Here is a 23,169-nt window from a genome sequence, read left to right as displayed (position 1 = left end):
AGCTTCATAAATTATCTTATGGCTTTATTTATAGAATCATTGTCTAAAGGGGTCCCTTAAAATTTTCAGTTATACTTTCCTGCATTTTATTGGGGGAAATAATATGCTATAGTGGTATTTGGGAATACACGTAAGTTGTGGGGCAAGGACCTCTGTATACAGACATGGGTAACATGGATATATGCTTTGATGTTCAGTCTTTGTGTCATTTTACCACGTTTGTGCATTATAAGTGATGATCCAAGTAGAAAAGCAGTTAGCCTGGAGGTCATTGAAAAATCAAAGTCTTGGATCATGGTTTGGCCCAAACTTCATTTCAAGTATAATATTGTGTATCTGGGGGGTCTTCTAAGTTCTTTACATGAATTATATAATTTTATCCTTAAAACATCCCTGTGAGGTGGAGTGTGGTCTGTATTGTCCAGGCATGCAGACTGTGACCTAGAGAGGTGACCCAGCTTGCCCAAGCTTGCACAGGTGAGAAAGGTCGCTCTGAGGTTTGAGCCTGGCAGATTGGTTCAGTTTCACCATGTTCAGCTCCTCCCTTCTTTGGGCCTGAAAGTCCTCATGTCTGAAGTGAGGGAGTTGGGTTGCACAGCTTCAGGGGCTCCTTCCAGCTCTGCTGTTGTGGTTCTCAGGGGAGGACAGGCCATTCCTTTATTCATCAGACATTCATCATTATCGAAAAACACCTCAGCGCCCTGGTCCCATGGGGCTCCCACTGGTAGGGGAAGGGGAGAGCCACAGTTAGAAAGGGGCTTCTGGTTCTGTTCTTCGGTGACCTCGGCATATGGCAGCTTGAAGCAGAGTTTCAATTCCTAGCCAGAGACTGAAGTCAGGCAGTGGCAGTGAGAGTGCTGAATCCTAGCCACTAGACCACCAGGGACAAGGCCCTGACCCATCAGCTGAATAGAAATGAATTTCCACATAGAGGCAGAAAGTACAGAAATAAGTAATGTTTGTTAGGAGGAAAAAGAGTACGTGTGGATAGAGACACTGGGTGGGCTCAGAGAGAGAGTTGTGCCCTCATGGTGGTCTGAATCACTTATGTGTGGCATTTCTTCCAGGTTTCCTTTGGCCAGTGATCTTGCTTTGCCTGGTTCTGAGTCCGTATTTGGTTTGGTTTATCTCAGGGTCCTGCCCTGTGTGCGCACATATGCACTTAAGTTACCTTCTAGTGTCTCTTGGCTCCTGGTTTGGACATGAAGTGCAGAGGAGGCGTGGATGCTAGTTTGTGTGATTACACAGCTCTGACCCCTCGAATTATCGAAGACAAATGGCCCTGCTGGTTCAGCCTGAAAATTGTGGCGTGGGGCACATCCTGCTCTCTTGACACCCTTCTCTTTACCTGGTGTGTCTGTGTGGAAGGACAAATTTAACGTGAAAGAAAGAAAACTGACCCCAGAGTGCACTTCTCTCTGCCCCGCCCCCCATGCTCTTGATTCAGTTAAGTCAAAGCAATTGTTAATTACCTGCTGTGCTAGAGGTGGGGGTACAATGATGTCATGTATTCTGGGCTCTGGAGGTCTTGCCGTGGGTGAGACAGACAAATAGAGAAATAATGACAGCCATGTGACAAACGCTGTACTGGAGGGATGCACAGGTTGCCATGGGAGCACAGAGGCAGCCGTGTTTAATTGTGGATGGGGTGGGGAGGTTGGGGAAGGTGTCATAGACACGCCCCCCCCTTTTTTTCTTTTTTGGCTGAAAGGTCATCAGCATTTGTCAAGTGGGGGGAGTGAGTCACTCTAGGCAGGAGCAGTAGCGTGCACCAAGGCACTGTGACAGGAGCTGTGTGTGCTGAAGATTGTCCTCGTGTTCTGGTGTGTCCAGCTTCCAGGGCGTGTGTAGAGGAGCTGGAAAGTAAGGTTGGAAAGATGGTCAGGTCCATGTCAGGAGGAAGGCTGTTACGTGCCCAGCTAACACAAACTACGTGCTGAAGGTTTAAAGTAAAGGGATGACATGATATTTATGTTTTAGAAATAACAATTGACTTGATCGAATAAACTTTCCTTCATCCACCAAAAATTTTTTTAAATGTATAAAGTCTGTTTTTCAAAAAAATACTTATTTATTTTATTTTTGGCTGCGTTGGGTCTTCATTGCTGCGCGCGGGCTTTCTCTAGTTGTGGCCGAGCGGGGGCTACCCTTCGTTGCGGTGCACAGGCTTCTCCTTGCGGTGGCTTCTCTTGTCGTGGAGCACGGGCTCTAGGCGCATGAGCTTCAGTAGTTGCGGCACACAGGCTCAGTAGTTGTGGCTCGCAGGCTCTAGAGCACAGGCTCAGTAGTTGTGGCGCACGGGCTTAGTTGCTCTGCAGCATGTGGGATCTTCCCGGACCAGGGCTCGAACCCGTGTCCCCTGCATTGGCAGGCAGATTCTTAACAACTGTGCCACCAGGGAAGTCCCACCAAATGTTTTTTTGAGAAGCTGTTACCTGCAGACGTTCTAGGCCTCAGGAAAGTAACAGTACACAATAAATGCCCTTCGTACATTGAGGTGAACTTATATTCTAGTGAGGAGAGACAGTGAGCAAAACAGAAGGTTAATTATGGCATTTATTAAAAGGTGTTAAGTTCTACGGAAAAATAAAGCAAGGAACGTAGATAGGGAGTCTTGGACACAGGTGGGAAGGGGTATGTTTTTAATCATGGTGCTTTGTTATACTTGAATATAAATAAAAATTACTTTGTTTTGTATTTTTTCAATGAATTTGTTTTCAGTGTGTGTTTTAGGACTCAGATTCTATCCACATTTGTCTCTTTTTCATGTCAATTCTTCTTGCTGTTTTATAACCATGTTTACAGAAGAAGTATTGGGAAGACCTCCTCTACTGGCTGTAAAATAGAATTAGACCCTGACTCTGTGTCTACTTTGTGTGTTTGCTCCTTCCAGTGATGTGGATAGTATGACAGGTTGGAGTCTGGAGATAAGAAAGCGGAACTGTGTTCGAGGGAGGAGTTTTCAGTCTGGACCAGCTATTCTGTCTGCATTAAGGACAGAACAGGATGGAAAGGGCTTGCTTCAGTGGGAGCGGCGAGGCTGGAGTGAGGACAGACGTGTTTTGTCTACACAGGACTGGGTGGTCATGCTTCCACACTTAGGGGGTCACTGGGAACTGCTCTGGTGACCAGTTCAGCTGATCAGGGCTCAGCCGTAGTAGCAGTGAGTGGGTCCGTGGAGTTGGGCATAGAGGTGTTTGAGGCCCGTCCTGTCACAAGGGGGCCAGCAGGGAAGCCGGGTGAAGGTGGAGCGTGGTGACAGCCTGGGATGGGACACAGATCCAGGAGGGCAGTCGGCGGGAGGAGATTTGAGACCAGATGACCAAGAGCAGCAGGATGCCCAGAGCTCTGGGTCCTGGGTGTCAAGTCACACCACCCATGGAACAGGCCCCCTGCTGTTGTGCCGTCGGGAGAGGTGAGCAGAAAGTCAGGTGGGCTGTTAATTTCAGAAGGTAACAATGTTACCAGCACGTGCTCTCCATTGGGGAGGGCGGGTTTAAGACCCTGGTCCTGATTATTAGTCAGATTGTTCTGAAGTCTCCTATGTCTTCTACCAGAAGCAGTCTCTCTGGTTACTGGGGAGACGGGCAGAGGGGTTCCGGAAATCCTAGATTGGCCCACGGTGCTGTAAAGAAAAGTTCTTTATGAAAGGCTTCAGATGAGCATGTTCAGGGCACAAAAGTCTTGTCCTTGTGAATGTGGGATTCTAACCTGGGCTAGATCATCAGACATAGACTGTTTTCTCCAGTAAAGCAGTGAGCATGGGCGGGGTGGGTGGAGTGCAGGGCCAAAGGGAGCCTCTTCCCTCTAACGTGTGGCATTCAGGGCGTGTGGCAGTGGCTTCCCACCCACACTGATCCCTGACCTGGAGTTTGATTAGTCATGGAAACCAAAGGCCATTATTTTCAGTATTTGAAAGTCTCCCTTGGGGGACGAAGGGACAGCTCTGTCTACCAACATCCCTGAGGGCCGTGTGTGGTGGGGGAGCTTGGGGACTTGGCTGGGTAGGGCGCCATCAAGAACATGCAGCCGTCAGCTTCTCCTGGGGAACAGGAGGGCTGAATAAGGCCTGAAGTAGGAAGTTTATCTGAGGGGACAAAGAAGGGCTTCTAGGGAACCAGTAGAGGAAATAAGACAAAACGGGGCAGGGGAGTTCTCCTCGCAGTAGAGCGCCATGCTGTCCATCAGAAAGCACGAGGATACCACTGCACACCTTGTTTGGGTTGGCTTCAGGCAGCAGGGAACACGGGGGTTCATGCAGCACTTGGGCAGCCAGGTCTGATTCTGTGGAGTTCTCCAAAGGTGGACATTTTCAAGAAGGGAACTTCGTAAAGGGCGAATTTGATGGCAGCTGGAGGACCCCAGGCAGACAGCCGCTGGAGGCTCAAGGCAAGAAGGTGAGGCGGTTTTCACCCAAATAGTAAAAATAGCTAGGTGGGGTCACCTTGAGGATGACGCAGGGTCAGCAATGCTGTGAATCCTAAACACCCGCCTTGCTCCTCGGCCCCTGAGCCTGTTTGTGGCAATTAAAAGTAAGACATGCGGGGGGGTCGGTGCCCACACCCAACTCTCTCTCAGGATGCTGGCAGCTGTGTGCGAGGGGCTGCTGCTTCCTGGGTAGACAAGCCAGTGCTTCAGCCAGAACACACGGGTTGCCCTGAGAGGGAACTCCGTGATTTAGGAATTAGGCCAGAGGATGGGGAAGGGACAGATGGGAAAAAGCCTAAACGTTTATGACATTGACAACTAGAGAGAGATTGTTTCCATCAATGAAGACCACAGGTAATTAAAGATCTATTTTGGCTAATAATTTTAACTAACCCTTTGCTCTAAAAATTCTCGTGTAATTTGCTAATGATAGATTTGAATTTTATTTTCATCTTTTTGTCTTCTTTCTACCTCATTTTTCATATGTGTACACACACACACACACACACACACACACACACACACACACACTCTCTCTCTCTCTCTCTCTCTCTCTCTCTCCCTCTCTCTCTCTCTCTCTCTCTCTCTCTCTCTCTCTCCCTCCCTCCCTATTGAGGATATATGTGCAGAGAAAACTTTTCTTACTCAAAGGGATAGCAGTAGTAAATTGGGGTTCCCGGAAGAGCTTCCCGACAAGCTTTTACTTCTGCTCATTGATTTATTTAACGAATACTTATTGAATGCTTACTGTATACCAGGCCCTGTTCAGACTCTGGGAATTCATCAGTAAAACCAGGCAGACAAAAATCCCTACCCACCCTCATGTTCTAGTGGGAAAAAAAGGTAAGAAATGTTATGCATGTCATTAGATGTAATGTTAGATGGAAATAGAGAGCTATGGAGAAAAATCCAGCAGGAAAGCAGATAGGAAGGGCCAGGAGTAAGGGTGGAGTCTTGGGGAGGGGATCCAACTTTAAACAGAGTGGCCAGAGAAAAGCCCACAGAGATGTGATGTCTGAGCGCGGGCCTGATGGAAGTGAGGGAGTTATTAGCGTAGCAGATTCCTCGGGAGAGAGTGTTCCAGGCAGAGGAACAGCGAGCCTGAGTGAGCCGGGTGTTTTCAAGGGACAGCGAGGAGGCCCGTGTGCCCAGGGCCAACTCGGGGACAGGAGAGGCCAGGGAGTGGATGGGGCCTGTTGATGGGGGGTTGTGTGGGGTTCATTGTAGGGACCCTGGTTTAACCTCTGAGTGAAATAGAAGAAGCCATTAGAGAGTTTTGAGCAGAGTCGTCCTGGGTCCCCTCTCGGGACCAGACTCTGGTGGAAAGGATACGGGGAGCAGCTGGGGGGCTGGTCAGGAGACTGTCGGGGTCATCCAGGTGAGCGGTGTTGGCCCTTAGACCAGGCTGACTGTAGTGAGATGGCGGGAAGGGGCCGGTTTCCAGACATATTTTAAAGGTGAAGCTAACAGAATTTCCTGCTGGATTAGAGAAAGGAAAGAGTCGCAGGTGACTGCACTGTTGTTCCTTGAGCAGCTGGGGGGATGTGTTCTCGAGACATGGGGGGTTGTGAGCAGAGCCAGCTGGCACAGAAAGACGGTGCTTTGGGCTTGGCTGTGGTGAGTTCAGGTGTGTTACATCACCTGGAGATGCCATCAGGTGACTGGAGGGATGGTGACATGTGGTCATCGGCATGGAGAGGCTGGATGGCTTCAGACCACAGGGCCTGGGTGTATGGCCAAGAAAAGAGGGCAGCAAGTCAGGGAGGGAGGCGGATCGGTGAGGGGGGAACGTGTCCTTGTACCCACCAAGCACTTGGTTCCGGGCGGTAGTAGTGGCCGGCTGTCAAAGGTGGGTCTAGCGAGATGCGGCTTGCGTGGCCGCACTGGAGTTAATGACATGGAGGTCATTCGCAGCCTGGAGAAGCAGTTTTGGCGCGGTGATGGGGGGTGCGCAATGATGGAGCCAAAGCCTGCATAGCTACATGCTTGAGCCTTGGGAGTGGAGACATGAAGAGTGGGGCCCAAAGCATTTTTATTTTAAAGGTGGGGGAGGTTATAGCGTGTTTGTAAGGCTGATGTGAAAGATCCCCTAGAGGTGGTATTGATACTCAGTGTGTATCCAAATGTCCAGAACTCAGAAACTTTAAAAGCACCTGTTATTTGGATAATCGTTAGAATAATCAAGAGTGGGCAACAGAAGTACCAAAGGGCTCAAGTAGAATTTTATTCTTTAAAATTTCTTTCTTGGGCTTCCCTGGTGGCGCAGTGGTTGGGAGTCCGCCTGCCGATGCAGGGGATGTGGGTTCGTGCCCCGGTCCGGGAAGATCCCACATGCCGCGGAGCGGCTGGGCCCGTGAGCTATGGCCGCTGAGCCTGCGCGTCTGGAGCCTGTGCTCTGCCAACGGGAGAGGCCACAACAGTGAGAGGCCCGCATACCACAAAAAAAATAAAAATAAAATAAAATAAAATAAAATAAAATTTCTTTCTTAAAATTCTTTGAATCATGGATCCTAAGAACTGAAAGGACTAAAGGCAGTAGGTAGCTTTCAGATTTTTTAGCTGGGGGATGCTGTTTTCCAGTGGAATCTCATGGAAAGCTACCCTGCACACAGATTCAGCAATCCTGCAGGGACTCCTCACTGACCCTGCAACCCACCTCCTGCTGGAGACCCTGGGTCCTCAAGGGGTCCCCGGGGCTGTCAGGGAAAGATGCAGAACTACTGCTTTAATCCAGGTACCACATTTACCAGGAAGGAGTTTAGAGGTTAAGATTCTTGTTCTTGCCTGAGGATAAACACAATATTTAGTTTAAGAGCTGGAGGAGAAGCCAGTTTCCTCAGTCTTAGGACAATGGACTGTCTGTTCTGTCCTTGGCACCTGTGGCCATGCTTCTCGCTAGAGCAGTGCAGGACTCTTGAGTGAAAGAATGAATGAAAGAGTGGCTTGAGGGGAAGAGTCCCGAAGCTCAGCGGTTGCAGTACCTGAGAATCGATGCCACCCTTTCACCCCTGTGGTTCCCCCTTGGGGTCCAGGTTTGTGCCATAAACACCTGTGCATCCATCTAGGTGGGTCCTGCAGGCTGGGTGTGGTCCTCACAGCCGTGCACCTCAAACGTGTATGTCACTGGACAGCTTAGAACTCTTGTTGCTGCTCCGTGGAGCTGTATTGAGTGGGGTGTGCAGGGTTAGTCTTTACAGGTGTGCATTAAATGCTCACGGCTGTGGGGTTACATCCTGTTCAGAGGCCTTTACTTAAAGCCTGTAGATGGAGCACTGGGCCTGGTCCTCAGCAGGGTGTCCAGGGCGCTCCATGACCGCACATCTGGCCCTCAGCCTTATTTCCACATTGTGGGCTGTGGCTCTATGGGACTGGCCCCCCGTCCCCCAGAGCTCCCCCAGCAGGTCCTCAGGCGGGAACTGCCAGCTGGTGTGTGTGCTGTTACTGCTGCTCTGCCCATGGGGGTGTCCCACATGTGCTTCGTGCTGAAAGGTGACTGAGATATTGGGACTGGAGCTGTATGTCTGGATTTCTGTTTGGATGACGTCATGGGGAGTTAGGTACTTCATTATGGTGGATTTAGAATTCTACAAATATTTGGTTTTCACAGAGATTTCCCTCCTTAAAATAGGCTTTTTATTTTCCTGATTATAAAATCATACATAAAACTCACAAGGAACTACAAATTAGTAATGATCCCAGCACCCAGAGGTATCATTGTTTGTATTTTGCTCAGCGTCTTTTCAAAGTATTTTCCCATGTGCATTGCATATATTGATACACCTTTTTGTTCCGCAGAGTATTTTAAGGTGGTTCTTACCTGCTTCCAGTACTGTTCTGAAAAGCTAATTGAGAACCCCTCTTCGCATTTTATATACAGAAAAACATAGAAAAGAATTCATTCATTCAGTGCCTTTAAACATAGAAAAGAAATAGTGCTATTTGCCAATTGAAGTCCTAGAGGACTTTTACTGACTTTTAAAATACTTGATCGTGCTTTGATGAAAGTTGGGTAATTTTTTCAAGCTGCTCTAAAGGATAATTTAAGACTGGAAGTCTAAAGCCAAAGTACCTTGGACTTTTAAAGGCCCATTTTTCACTCATGGTTGTTAGAGAATTTTAGACACATTAAAAATGTTTTCAGCACCATAGTGAGAGTGATAAGCCACATCATAAAATGGATTGAGTTAAAAAAATTTTATTACTACCTTTGATGGGAGATTCTTCTCTGTTAATCTTACTATATGGGCAAATGTCCTTTTATCATGTCACAGTCATCTTTCTGGAGGATAACTATGGTTTCAATAACACTACTTAAGATATGACTTTTATTAAGTGCTTGTTAATTTAATTCATTACATAGAATGTAAACCTTCAAATTAAATTCTCCTTTGTTTCAAATTTATGACCGGCAAAGTCAGCACCATCTTTGAGTGAGGGGAGCACGTTGTTAGTGATGCCAGGTGAGGCACCCACAGTGTCTCAGACCTCTTTCCTCAGATGTGTGTGGAGATCAGTGTTGATGTTATGTGAGATATTGAGTCTCTTACGGGTTACTCAAAATGTATTCCTTGTGTTGAAAAATGTTGCAGAAGAACATGCATTTATCATCCTTCTGCCTTTCACATAGTGTCAAAAGCTGACATTTGAGATGAATAGCCCTAAGGATTAACTTTTCATTTCTGAAGAGTCTCAAAGCTTTATCTTCGTAATTTGCTAAATAGCTACTTTCTGGACCCTGTCATTCTGGCTCCTTCAATAGAAACCAGTCTAATATTCCAGCCTCACAGGTGGTCACACAGGAAAGAACAATCTGAGGAGCCCTTTTCCCTTTTTGGACAAAGTTGGTGTCGCGGTGACCTCCGTGTTGTACAGCGCCCTGTAATAAAAAGAGTGACTGATCCTCTCAGGTCTGAGAAGCAGGAGAAAGTCTGTTTCCGACTGACTGCAGCGCCTCCTGCTGTGGGCCAGCGAGCGCTCGCTGCCAGGCCTCTGGTCTCCACCCGTCTGCGGCAGCCCCTTTGCTTGGAGCTGGGTTTAGTGACCGGTCACTAGAGCTCTCTATGGTCACAGGTTTCCTCCATCCCCTGCATTTCTAGGTCGTGGTTTTTGGCTTTTACTCACTGTTTTCATTTCTGTGCAACTTTGCTTTTTTTTTTTTTTGCTGTACGCGGGCCTCTCACTGCTGTGGCCTCTCCCGTCGCGGAGCACAGGCTCCGGACACACAGGCTCCGCGGCCATGGCTCGCGGGCCCAGCCGCTCCGCGGCATGTGGGATCTTCCGGGATCGGGGCACGAACCCGTGTCCCCTGCATCGGCAGGCGGACTCTCAACCACTGCGCCACCAGGGAAGCCCGCAACTTTGCTTTTATGGTAGATAATCTTGTGCCTTGCAGGGGAGTAGGCAGTGTATGAATAAATCAATAAAAGTATTGTCATCGCGATAGTAGGAAATATAAACTTATATTGGTCGTGGTAAAATTATTTGTGCTAATTTTAGAACCTTATTAGTCCTTCACTTATAGGTCCCTAGCAGCTAAGTTTAGTCTCTGTTATCTACAATGTAAGTATATTAAGAAGGCCCCATTACTGAGAGCAAGTTCTAGATTTAACATCAGAAATGTTGGGGCCAGAATCATTCCCAGTTTTCTGGTGTGTGAGTGACAGACATGTGAGCTGAGTGAGCCCATGGTGCTGTATGAACTCTCACAGAAATAGCTGCCATGGACCGCTTTGCCTGTTCACAAAAGAGGCTGATTCTACGGCTGTGATGCAGTGCTGCATTACTTTGTGACTGAGGTCATATCTGTGAAAACTAAGGCTTTTAAAAGGGCATAGGATAAACTGAGAACAACTTTTTGTTGCCTTTTCCCCCAGCTTTATAGAGATGTGATTGATGCACAACATTGTGTAAGTTTAAGGTGGACAACGTGATTTGACACACGTGTATATTGCAAAATGAAGACCACAGTGGTTAGCTGACACCTGCATCATGTCACCTAATTACTATTCCTTTTTTTTGTGGTGAGAACATTTAAGATTTACTCTTAGCAACTTTCAAGTACCTTTTTTTTTTTTGCCTTTTAACTAATAGAATGTTGACTCTACCAAGTGGATTAACTTTGGCCTCTGAGATGCAGATTTGTTCTCCTGCAGGTCAAGATTGAGTATTCACCCCTGTCCAAGTTTAGTTTTAGAATATTCAAATTGTTAAGCTACTGGTCCTTAAAACTTTTTTTAATATAGTTTTTTTTTGTGTGTGTAAAAGTTTGGAATTCACAGATCACTCTAGGATATTCCATTTCTTTCCTGCTTTCAGGGCTGTTAAAATTGTTTGTTTTTTTCAAAGGTAATAAAATTCAAAGTAACAAAGGAAATTCTCTTAATCATTCTTTTCCTTTCTCCTTTTTCACATGGTGTACTCCAAATGGTTAGTATTAGTTTGTACCTAATAGGAATGACATTTAGGACAAAAAGTGTTTTTCCCCAAATTCGGTAGAAATTGTGGGTGTTAAGTTCCATTACAGGAGGTTTGTTCCCTGACTTTGGGTGAGTCAGGAATTCTCTCATCTGTGACCTGAGAGGACGGTCCACTGTGTCTCTAGGGCCTTCTCAGCATTAGAATTTTATGAATCTGTGACAGTTCAGAGTCACTGAAATTCATCAGAAGCTTTATGTAGGAGTGTAGAGAAACTAAAGAATTCTCCAAATTTGGAGAAAATTCTGTATTACTAAAAGCAAATAAAGTGATTGTAAAATCTATTGCTGATTCTAGATTTTTTAAAATAAAAAATCAAATAGAGAATTATGGCAGAAGGGAATGCCATTTTCTTTACCTTAAAAACCCTGACTTTAAAGAAGAGGAATTATTTAAATATTACAAATTTTAAAATTAAATATATAGCTCTTGCAGGAAAAACTGGTTCCTGGTTGTTGATTCTATATTCTATTCCAATACTATACATCTGAAATCACCATGAATTTGTAACCAAAATGTTTCTGATGTTAACAGTCTTTGATTTCCTTCAACTTCTTGCTTAGCAGGAATACTCAACAAGTTTCACAAAGAATGGACAAAATAAAAGAAAACATTTGGAAAAATTCTTCTGTCTTCTTTCTCTGACTTGTTTTATTTCATTGAGGATGTTTCCTGGCTCTGTATCGTGTCAAAGTGTAGTTTGCGGGTCATACCTGTGGTCCCAAAGTTTCTGAAATATCCCATCGACAGTACAAAGTTATAGCAACCAGGCCCTATATCCAGGAGTCGTGAAAATACCTGCCCATTTTAAGATATTAGGTTTTTTTTAAGTAAATTAGCAAATACCAACTAAATATTCCAATACTAGCTACACAATACTGTTAGCTAGAGTGAGGGCTTCATATGAATGAGTTCTCTGCTTCTCATGAGGCAGTGGCTTTTCTTGGCTGCCCATCAGAATCAGTCTAAGGATCCCTAGGAACCACCCACTATCCAGGCCACGCCTCACACCAGGGAGCGCAGTGGTCCAGGCTGGTGTTGAAAGATCAGCCCAGGGATTCCATAGGCGGCCATGGTTAGAGCCTCTCATTTGGGGTTCTTAGTTTGTTTGAACTATCACAATAACCTAGTTACTAGGGACCACCCCTAATGTCTGAACACACTGGGCTTTGGGGTAGAAAGTGTGGTAGAGATGATCTTGCAGGGTGAGTCAGGACTGAGTTGGAAGCCTGCCTCGATCAATACAGTTAGGTTACCTTGGACAGGTGTTTGACTCTGGTCTGCAGTTTCATTCCAGCTTTAGCATTAATCTTTAACACTTAATAACATTATAGCATATTTCTAGATATATCAAGAAGCCAAAGTTGGTGCAAAATTTCAGTTCAGTTGTTTTGATTCAAGTGGCCGTGAGATGGAGAGATTTTTAGTTTGATATTCAGCTAATGACTCACCATTGAGAAGATTTAGATATTACGAAATTGAAATTCAGTGGGTTGATGTTGGTATTTCCATTATCTAAGAACTAAAAGCTTTCTAAGCACATACCTTTTTAATGCATTCTGAGTAATGTTAAGCCTACTTAAGATAAACTGTTTTGAGAATTTTGTCACATACATGTCATCCTCATTACAAATGAATTTTACACGTTCATGAAAACAGATTTGGAAACTGAGAGGCAGCAATTAGAGAGCCTGAGACCAGAGGTGGAGGACCTGGACACACGTCTGCATTTTGCCATTTATTCGCAGTTTAATTATGGGCAGGTCACTTAATCTGAGTCTTAATTTCCTCATCTGTAAAGTGGGAATAATAGTATCTACCCTAATAATTTCACAGGGTTCTTATGAGGCTCAGATGAGGTCATATGTTTATTCAGCAAACAGGTGACTCACCAAGGGCCTGTTCCTCGCTGGGCAGCGGTCTCACTGTGAGGGACACAAAGAAGGAAAATGGGTCCTCAGAAGGAGTGAGCACATGTGTTAGTTGCTGCTCACATTTACAAAAGTTCGTGTTGTAGTCCTTTGAAGAGAGCTTGCTCTTTCATCTCTGTGTTTCTGTGTCTCTGGGCCTGGCACTGAACACAGAAGGAGCTAAAATACTGGCTGTATGAATAACTGAATCACATAATTCATTTCCTTGAAAATATTTTGTTACTCTAGACAGGGTCTCCTTTAAACAAGCTGAGATCAGAGTGAAGTGTGGATGTGGTTTCGTTTCTGCGCTCGTTTAAAGTTCCACACGAACTTGAACATGGGAGTTTAACCTGGGATCCTTTCAAACCGCAGCGGTGCTTAACTTTTTACTTGGAGTTCGATTCAGTTTAGGTTAGTGTTCCCTTCTTTCCAATCACCGTTTCAATAACATCAGGAGTACTGTTTTTGGCTAATGTCCTTTTCATGTTGGGTAGTAATCCAAACTCCAATATTTCTTTTGGAAAGGAAGATAAATTCTTTCCTTGACATCCATTTTCTCCATTAAGTTAAAAAAAAAAAAGTCACTTCATCAATGTAATTTCAAGCAGCTGGATTTGAGTCTGTGCCGCTTATGGCAGCAGAGTTGGGCTTCAGCAGAGCTCCTGACATGTGGCCTGGTTCACAGTCAGCACACGGAGTTTTCACCTGGACGTTGCAGCCAGTCACTAGCTGTGGATGTGCATTTGGGGGGTGTTCACGTGTGGGTCTGAACTAGGTCAGGGCTGTGGTTGTTGTCTCTTTCTAGACTCTGTTAGGAAGATGTGAACACAGAGAATTGTGATGGCACTTTCACACTGGGTTGCAGAAATACTGAGGATTTAAGTTGTCTCTTTACTGCAGATAAGGGGTTCTCTTTGCAGCCCCTCTGTGTCGTTAGCATAGTGGGTGGAGGTCTTGTGTGCTGATGTCTAGCCTTTTATTATTTATTTGAATAATGGAATTTTAGAGTGGAAAGGACCTGCCACCCATGTTCTAGACAGACAAAACCAAGGAGAAATGAAGAGGCTGTGATGGTCAGTGTCAGTGGGGGTCCTGATCACTTTCTGTGAGTTTTTTTCTACTGGCTGCTCACTGAGTGGGATGTCCTGTGTGAATCCCACCAGCTTCTGTGGGTGCTCCTAGGGAAAAGCTCTCGGTCAGAATTAGGGTGATAGTCAATGTAAGATATACATAGATGTTTATGCGCCCATGTGTATGTAATTGTGTAATTTCCTTTATCCTTAATTGCTTAAATTTATAGTAATGTGTTAAGTTTGCAAATTTATTTTGTCTTATAAAAGTAAATTCCATTTTCAAATACTGATTTGCACAGGTTGCAGACATCCCATGCCCAGTGAAGCCTACAGGCATTGGGTTGGGCTCCATCCTGTTCTTTAAGTCACTTACGGGCCCTTGGTACGGATGCTTCTCAGCAGAGGGCACACGTTGTGTTCCCATGTTTTATGTTATAAAGTCAGTGCTGCGCCTGCCTGGTAATAAACCTGGTTCTTCTTAGGCATGAGATGAACGAACACCAGTGAGGTTAAATGTTTTGCCCAGAGCCTCACAACATCCAGTGACAAGTTGGAAATAAAATGTATGAGCCTCCTTTTGTCCAGCCTGAGCTCCTGAGTCCTGCTGCCGCCCGGGCTGCTGCTGCACTAGCTCCCTCATCCTTGGTGGCGGGGAAAACCGCCAAGGATTTTTTCAAGCAAAGGAAGAGTTCCATAGTCATGACTTGCTGGCCACATCATGTTACTATTTTGTGGGTCAGAGGCGTGGGGTGAGTGAGGTATGGCAGGCCCCGAGTGCCCCTGAGCTCTTACCGAAAGAGTCCCTGTCTGCGTTCTGTTCCCTGGGCTCTCCAGGTAGACTGAGTGCCCAGACCATCACGGCACACAGATAGGGAAGGAGAAGTAGCAGCTGAAGAGCATCAGGCTGGCATTGACAACTGCATGCTTTATATTGTGCTTTTTCAGAGTGCAAATTCACCTGCACCAGCGGGCAATGCTTGTATCTTGGTTCACTGGTCTGTAACCAACAGAATGACTGTGGGGACAACAGTGATGAAGAAAACTGTCTCCTGGTGACTGAACATCCACCTCCGGGCATCTTCAGCTGTAAGTCCCTCCCGCTCACCTCGGTATCATTCAGTTGGGTTGTGTTTGGGGATGGTTAGGAGGCAGCGACCTGGGGAAGTGGGAAGGATGTTGTTTTTTGGTTAAGAGAAGAGGTTTGCGTTTTCACAAAGGGAATGTTTTCTTTTAAGGTAGAAATATGGTGTGTCTGAGAGTCAGAAGTTCCTTCCACTTTGAGTGGCCTGTGTTTTGGGAGAGGCTTTCTACTGCTTATCTTAGAAGCACTGACTGATCCCAAGAAATAATATATTGACTTAGTATTCTTCATACTGGTTTTGTAGAATTTTTTAGAGTAATTTTAAACAATAATTTTAAAATAATTTTAAATAAAGAAAGGTACATAGAGGGTCCACAATTAAACTAGTAATTAAAATAAGAAAATAGAAAAAGTTTATATGGGACTTTTAAAAAAGGTTGCGATGATGTGTTTTTCTATTTGATATTGGGTGGAAAGCAACCTGAGTGAGATGTTTCCCTGTGTGAATCCCCAGACTGAAGCTGTGAGCATTTCTTGAACTGGAGGAAGGTGAAATCCGAGTACAAAGTTCATTCATTTTTGATCTCATGGCTTTTATGAAGAGGAAGGAGCAAGAAGGCGGTTTGGAAACACTGCCGGACTTCTCTTAGGGAAAACTTCTCGTAGGGAAGTGGCTTGTTGCCTCCTGTGTTTCCTGGGCTGAGGGAAGCGGGTTGAGGTCACGGATGTTTTACAGCACTGACCCTCGTCAGGGGTCTTCCCACTGAGATCATCTCAGGAAACATGTGGCTTCTCTCCCCACTTTTACTGACATTATTGTGAGAAGTTATATTTGTTTTTATTTACAGATTCTAAAATTTTTGTTCTAGAGATCAGACTACGTAATACTGATCCTATAATGTGAAATGGGAGGGGATTTTAAAAGAGAAGCAGTTTTCTCTATTCCCACTGTGTTTTTATGTTGGGGGAAAGCTGTGAGTTTTAAGCCTGCTACTTATTCCTGCTAAATCGGGAGTCTAATTGTGCTGTCGTTTCTGTTGTGTCAGTTTGCATTTTCTTATATTGAGCGTTCTTATAGAGTCCCATCTCGATACTTTGAGAAGACAGTTTAAGGTGAGCTGTGTGCTTTCTTGGTGTTTAGTCCATGTGCTTCCTCCGGCGATGTTCTCTGCAGTAGCCTTTGTGGTCGTCAACACTGTAACTTGCTCAGTATGCCTGCCTAGACCCAGGGGAGGAAGGGACCCCTCAGTGAGCCATGCCTGCCGTGGCCTCGTCCAGCAGCTCTGAGCCTCATCTGCATGGGGGGCGTGAGGATTAAGTGGGATGGTCCATGGGAAGCACTTAGAGTCTGGCTGGTACCGAGCACTTGATACAGGCCAGTCAGCCTCAAGCCGGGGTCTTAGAAGGAGAAGAGCAGAGTAGAGGCAACGTCTCACTTGTGTTCTCTAGACTTGAGTAACGTACACGCTTACACAACAGATGGTGGGTAGGACATCAGGACCCTGCATGGGGTCTCGCCTGGTTGGAGCTCCTGTGAAAAGCAGGCAGGACACACCTCTGGCCTCTGCCCAGGGGCACTTCCCGGAGGTGTTTCCCCTTCACATAGGTCCTGCCACTGCTGCAGTCCTGCAGTGTCCCTTCCTCCCAGCCTCTTCCCCTTTCTCATCAGTATTTCCTGGTTTGTAAAACGGATTTCCAGATATTTTTTCCATTCATTTTTAAAAATCTGAACACTTTGATTTTGCTTAGAAGCTAGGTGAAGCAGTTACATCTGTAAATGGCTCAGCGTTGCCCTAGGAGCTCCGAGAGTTTGTATAGTTGATTTACAATGTTGTGTTAATTTCTGCTGTACAGTAAAGTGATTCAGTTGTACATATATATATCCTTTTCCATTATGGTTTCTCACAGGATATTGAATATAGTTCCCTGTACTGTACAGTAGGACCTTGTTGTTTATCTTTTTTTATATATAGCAGTTGTATCCTAATAGAGGAATCTTAAGATCCTGTTGGCAAACTATTGGTCCCTAGTGTTCAGATGTAACTAGGCTTGTGCCCTTGTAGCCAAAATGGGAAGCTGTTTACAATGTGCTGTCTTTTAAGAAGATCAGAAAGTCAGGAGACACAATGACCAAGGGCAGGATGAGGGCTGTGGCTTCAGGTTAACCTGGGTTCTAGTTCTAGCTTAAGGAAGCAGCTGAACCCCTTTAAGGCTTAGTTTCTCTGTCTGCAAAATGAGAATAATTTCTGCCATATAAGGTTGCTATGAGGATTTACATGAAATAACACACATGAAGAGTGTGGTCTGCATCATCATCTCATTGCTGTCTTCGTCCCTGCTTGCCATGTGGGACGTCTTGGGGATGGGACCTCCGTGACTGCTGCCGTCTGTCTGCACAGCAGAGCCTCCTTCAGGTGGAGCATGGGTTCCAGGCATCCACAGGCGAGTTCATCCTCAGAGGTTCTGGGCATTTCCCACCTCCTCTGCCCCTGCAGAAGGCCTGCTGGGGAGCCGCCAGCTGAAGGGGGTTTGCTGGGCCTGGCCCACAGTCCTCGCTCCCCTGCTGGCTCAGGGGCCACTCATCACAAATGGGTTTGTTGTGGCTGCTCTGTTCTCTGTGCTGCTGGAGGGTGATCGGGTACCGAATGACTGCACTCTCCTTCCCTTGGTCTGCCAGGCAAGAGCACAGAGCAAAGGCTGTTCTACTCCCCCTCAGCTGCCCAGTAGGGCTTGGATGCTCTCCACTTGGGAGGGGGTCTGCAGGGCCCACCAGCCTGCGGCTGCAGCAGGCGTACCTCTGTTGGGGGTGCCACTTCCTCCCTGCCTTGGGAACTTGGAATATTACAGGACTTCTTGTCTATAGACTGATGCATTCTAAGAAAACAAAGAGTGCTTTCTCCTTATTCCTGTCTAAGAACAAGAGTCATTTACTTGATCTGCTTTGTACCCAAGTAAGGGAAACACTCAGTGTTCTGCTCTTTGATCGCACTTAGGTTCAAGAAGGGTGGAATCAGTTTTCTGCCTGTGTTGTTGGCTGTGGGCATGCGCCCTGGCTCAGGTGTCTTGGTCCTCTTTCTCATTTCATATTTGCTAAAATTTAAAATGAATTAAGGTTAGAAAGAAAATGTCACTGTCATTTGTGAAGGCAGCAGTGCTAATGATAATAGAAGCCCTTATAGTAGCTGTAAGAAACTTTTCCTTCCTGAGTGGTCTCACTGCTTCTCTGCCTTGCTGATCCGTGGCCTGAGGCGAGGCCCTGGTTCAGTGGGCCCCGAGGCCCTGCACAGATGTGGGGACGGGGCTGTGCCGAGTGTTTCATGGGGAAAGCGTCTTGCTGGTTCATCTTTCTACAGAAGAGGGAAACACTGTGGCCGGCTTTTCCCATGTCTTTTCTCTTCCTCCATCAAAACATTGTACTTCTGAGGGAATTCCCTGATGGCGCAGTGGTTATGAATCCACCTGCCAATGCAGGGGACACGGGTTTGAGCCCTGGTCCGGGAAGATCCCCCATGCCATGGAGCAACTAAGCCCGTGTGCGACAACTGCTGAGCCTGTGCTCTAGAGCCCGCGAGCCACAACTGCTGAAGCCTGCACACCCAGAGCCCATGCTCTGCAACAAGAGAAGCCACCTCATTGAGAAGCCCGTGCACCGCAACGAAGAGTAGCCCTGCTTGCAGCAACTATAGAAAGCCGGTGCGCAGCAACGAAGACCCAAGGCAGCCAAAAAAAAAAAAAAAAAATTGTACTTCTGAGCACTAAAGATACAAATTATGCGAAAAATTATTATTTTTACAAATAAAATTACGCAAATTATTATATTTACAGATACAGTTTGTAAGTGCCTTCTTTGATCATTGTACCGAGCATTCTGGGGAATGCAGAACAACAGATCCTGTTATCAAGGTGCTTGACAGTCAGCTTGGGGAACCAAAAAACACTTCTACAAAGACGACTCAACATGAACACAGGCTACCAAGCCGAGTGGTCCCAGCAATTCGTGGTCCAGGAGTCCACAGAGGACCGTTCTGCTGGGACGTGGTCACAGTGGCTTCACAGAGGAGGCGTGCTGGGTGTCAGGGCCAAGGACGGTGGAGTGTGGGTGAGTGAGGCCTTGGCAGGTGGCTGGAGGCAGAGAGCGAGCCAGTCACGCCACACCTCCTGCCCTTGTAACTGAAGCGATGGATCTCGGGTCCCTAGCTGCACAGCCTGCCCGTCGCCTGTGATGCTGGCCCTCCTCACTGGGCTTTGGCTCCTCAAACCCACTACCCTTTGAAGCCCCTGTGCCACATCTTGGTGGTGGGAGCAGTTTCTCTGGCTTCTGAGAAGCAGGCATTGAGCAGCCTTGGAGGAACCATGTGCTTTGAAGGCAAGAGCAGGCCTTCCTCAGTCACTGCTCAGGAGTCATGCCCTGGAGCTGGGGAGCACAGAGGGGTCCCTGTGACAGCTTCACCTCCAGTGAATGAGGGGGTCTGACATGGGGGTGTGTGTGGGAGGAGAGGGTGGCACTCTCACCATTACTGGTGGCTCTTTGCTTCTTTCTTCATTGGTGGCCTAGTAAACCTAATCTCAAAGTCAGATGAGCTGATGCTAATAAAGTTCCCCGATTCAGCCAGGATTTTAACTTCAGGACTTTTCAGAAGGAAACTGTTTTTTTTTCCCCAGGGCTGTTTAGGGTAATAACAACCAAATAAGATAAATTCAGCACATTAAAATCTGAGCTGTGTGTCTTTCTTCCCAAACCAGCTCTCCAGCTCTTCCCACCTTCGTCAGTTTTTTCCAAAGGGACTGGCACTCTCCTTGTCACGGAGCTGTGCTCCCCTGTGCCCCACGTCTGGCTGTCTGCTCCCCACCTCCCCAGGACTTTATTCCTTCATCCACTCTCTCAGCTTTGTCGAGATAGAGTCGACACACAGCACTGTGAGTTCAAGGTGTCAGCGTGACATCTTTTTTTTTTTTTTTTTGCGGTACGTGGGCTTCTCACCGTTGTGGCCTCTCCCATTGTGGAGCACAGGCTCCGGACGCGCAGGCTCAGCGGCCATGGCCCACGGGTCCAGCTGCTCCGCGGCACGCGGGATCCTCCCGGTCCGGGGCACGAACCCGCCTGCCCTGCATCGGCAGGCAGACCCTCAACCACTGCGCCACCAGGGAAGCCCTCAGCGTGACATCTTGAGTCGCGTACAGTGTACAGAGACATCCGCACAGCGAGTCACTGAACATCAGCACTGTGTATTTGGGACCATGTTCGTAACCATGTAGAAACCTGTTCACAACCAGGCTTCACAGAGACCGGACCTTTATTTTTTCTGTTTATTTCATTAACGATAATTCTCTAATAACATTCATATTCCTCCAGCTGTCTTATAAATTGTTTTGTCCTGTTGACAGTTTGTTTGAAGCAGGATCCAAAGGGGCCCTAAGCGTTGTTCCAGGATGCTGTGCTGTCCCCTGAGGAGTGTTTCCTATGTGGGCCACGCACTCCCCACCCCCGACCTCCCCCCCCACCGCCGTGATCTGGGTGGAAGGTCTGGACTGTCTGGTGGCAGTGTCTCACGCTCCAGATTGTGCCCCGCTTCCCCGGGACGTGTGCTCACCACCTCTCAGGCTTCCTGTCTGTCAGTGGTCGGGTCTCCAAGTTTGGGGAGGCTCAGGTGTGAATGAAGCCACTCTGAGGTCCTGCTGTCCACATTGGGGGGCTCGTCCTGTTATGTGATTATCATCAGTCATTGGGGGGTTGCAAAGCAGTCATGACCTAATTCTGCCCTTTTTTCGCCATTTACTAGTGGGGATACTTCTATAAAGAGAAACTCCCATTTACTATGTGATTACCAGGAAGTAGATCTCATATTGCATCAGTTTTCTTAATAATGAGAAGGTTCCCTCTAGCGCTTCAGAGGTGATCAGTGTCATTCTGAACGGATGAATTAAAATGTCTAGTTGTGTACACGGAACCTTTTTAGGAACAACTTCTGCTGCACTTGGGTGTGACCAGCTCCCAGGTTTTGTCACCGAGTCCAAGCTCGCTCTGCTCACCGCATGACAGGCCAGTAAATTGGGAGATGAGGTGCTGAGGCAAGGAATACGACTTTATTCGGACAGCCGGCAGACAGAGAAGATGACAGACTAGTGTGTCCGAAAAACCATCTTATGGGGTTTGGATGCCTGTTTCTTTCCTAGAACAGAGAGGGGGAGGAAATGAGGAAGTAAAGTAAAAAGGCCATAAGTTTTGCAAATATCCCCTGGAATGGCCAGCCTTGGGGAGGGGATATGTCTTCTTTCTTGCAGCCATCCACAGGTGGACAGGGTCCGAATGCTTCCCTGAACAAAGGCACTTTAGTTTAACATTCAGGCAGAGGGGCAGGGTTCCCTGAGGCAGGCCACTGTGTATAGACAGTATCCTTTTTTTTTTTTTTTAAACATCTTTATTGGAGTATAATTGCTTTACAATGGTGTGTTAGTTTCTGCTTTATAACAAAGTGAATCAGTTATACATATACATATATCCCCCCATATCTCTTCCCTCTTGCATCTCCCTTCCTCCCACCCTCCCTACCCCACCCCTCTAGGTGGTCACAAACCACCTAGCTGATCTCCCTGTGCTATGTGGCTGCTTCCCACTAGCTATCTGTTTTACGTTTGGTAGTGTATGTATGTCCATGCCACTCTCTCACTTTGTCGCAGCTTACCTTTCCCGCTCCCCATGTCCTCAAGTCCATTCTCTAGTAGGTCTGCTAGACAGTATCCTTTTAGTGAACAAAAGCAGCGGGCAGCAAAGGTTAAAGTAAAAGAAACAGATCCAAGATGGAGTCAGGATTGGCTCCTCCCTGTTACAATTTTATCTAGGATTCTGTGATTTTCAGTGGCCTGTTTAACTTCAAGGAAGTGAGACTCCAGGAGTGCAGGATCCTGTTCCCCAGCACCAGGGGTCTCACCAGCCGCTCTGTCACCTCCCCTGGCTGATCCTTCCTTCTCCTCCAGGCCCCTCACCTTCACCTTCCTCCCTCTGACTTCCCCAAGTGCCTTCTGACTGCCCTGTGCCTCTGAGCCCACTGCCCGCTGCTGCATCAGCCTCGCAGACCTAAGGGCAGCATGGCGTCTGTTAGGGAGGGCCCCCAGCAGCCCTCAGGTCCTTGCCGTTCCAGGCTGGAGCCCTCCCCTGCCCTCCCCTGCGCTTGCCCTGGCCGGGCCTGCCCTGCCCCTTTCTCTCTCGGAGCAGCTCAGCTCGCCCCCACCCGCCCTCTCCAGCCCCTTCTTACTCACCACTGCTCTCCCCTGGCTGCTTTTGCTGGGTTGCTTGTTCACGGCCAGATCCCATGGATTTTTTTTTTCCCCCATTTCTTCTCTTTCTGGCCTTTTCTCCATAGTCGGTAAAGTTGATCATCCCCTCTTTGAGATTCTCCATTCCCTTAGGGTCCAGGTCTCCCTGAACACCTCCAGCTGCTCCTTCTCTGTGGTGGCTCCTCTGTCCGCCAGGTTCCAGCCTGGTCCTTGCCCTTGTCTGTGGAATTCTAGACACCACTTGGCATCAAAGCCACGCCCGTATTCTTAATCTCCAGCTCAGACAGAAGTATCCAACTCTGCTCGTAAGACTTCTCCCAAACCTTTCCAACTCCTGAGCATTCAAAGCTGAACCAGTTATTTCTTCCTTCACCCCCAGACCAGACAGTTCTTTTGGTATTTTCTGTCTTAGAGTTTTGCCAGTTACATCAGGCTGGTCACTTTCCTGATTGGTCACTATCCCTTGCCAGAAATAATTTCTCCTTCTTGGAACCCTACAACATCTTGTGTCCCTCTTAAGGTGTTGACTGTTCTGCTTCATCATCACATGTGGACAAGAATGATTTCAGGTGTTAAGCTCTTTGAAGACAGGGGCTATGCTCACATCTTTGGAAGCCCTGACACTCCTAATGAAGCACGGACTGTACATGTCGGCGCTTGAAAAGGATCTGTTGAATTGAATTGAAAACCATTTATCCTTCCTCTGCTACTTCCCAGCAAGCTGTCAGCATGGCCCTTAGTTGAACAGTGACTACAAGAGTTTCAGCTGTAGCCTTAGTGCCTCCCATAGTGCGTGGCATATATAGTATACATTGCATGGCATATATAGTATACAGTGTGTGGCGTATACAATATACAGTGAGTGGCCCTATAAATACGTGCTGAGTGAATGGATAAATGTGATTTTTTTTTCTCTTTGTTTTTT

At 46.9% G+C, this 23,169-nt stretch overlaps 1 protein-coding gene across 1 annotated transcript in view; it reads left to right on the top strand.

Annotated features, from left to right (window-relative positions):
* Positions 1 to 23,169, top strand: part of LDLRAD4 (low density lipoprotein receptor class A domain containing 4) — a 288,423-nt gene that overhangs the window by 162,233 nt on the left and 103,021 nt on the right. The window contains 1 exon segment of the mRNA XM_082639952.1: positions 14,834 to 14,974. Coding sequence (XP_082496078.1) covers positions 14,834 to 14,974 — 141 coding nt within the window.

The sequence above is a fragment of the Mesoplodon mirus genome (assembly GCF_964341445.2).
Source record: "Mesoplodon mirus genome assembly, chromosome: 13".
NCBI classification, from domain to species: Eukaryota; Metazoa; Chordata; class Mammalia; order Artiodactyla; family Ziphiidae; genus Mesoplodon; species Mesoplodon mirus.
This window is presented reverse-complemented; position numbering and strand designations above follow the sequence as displayed.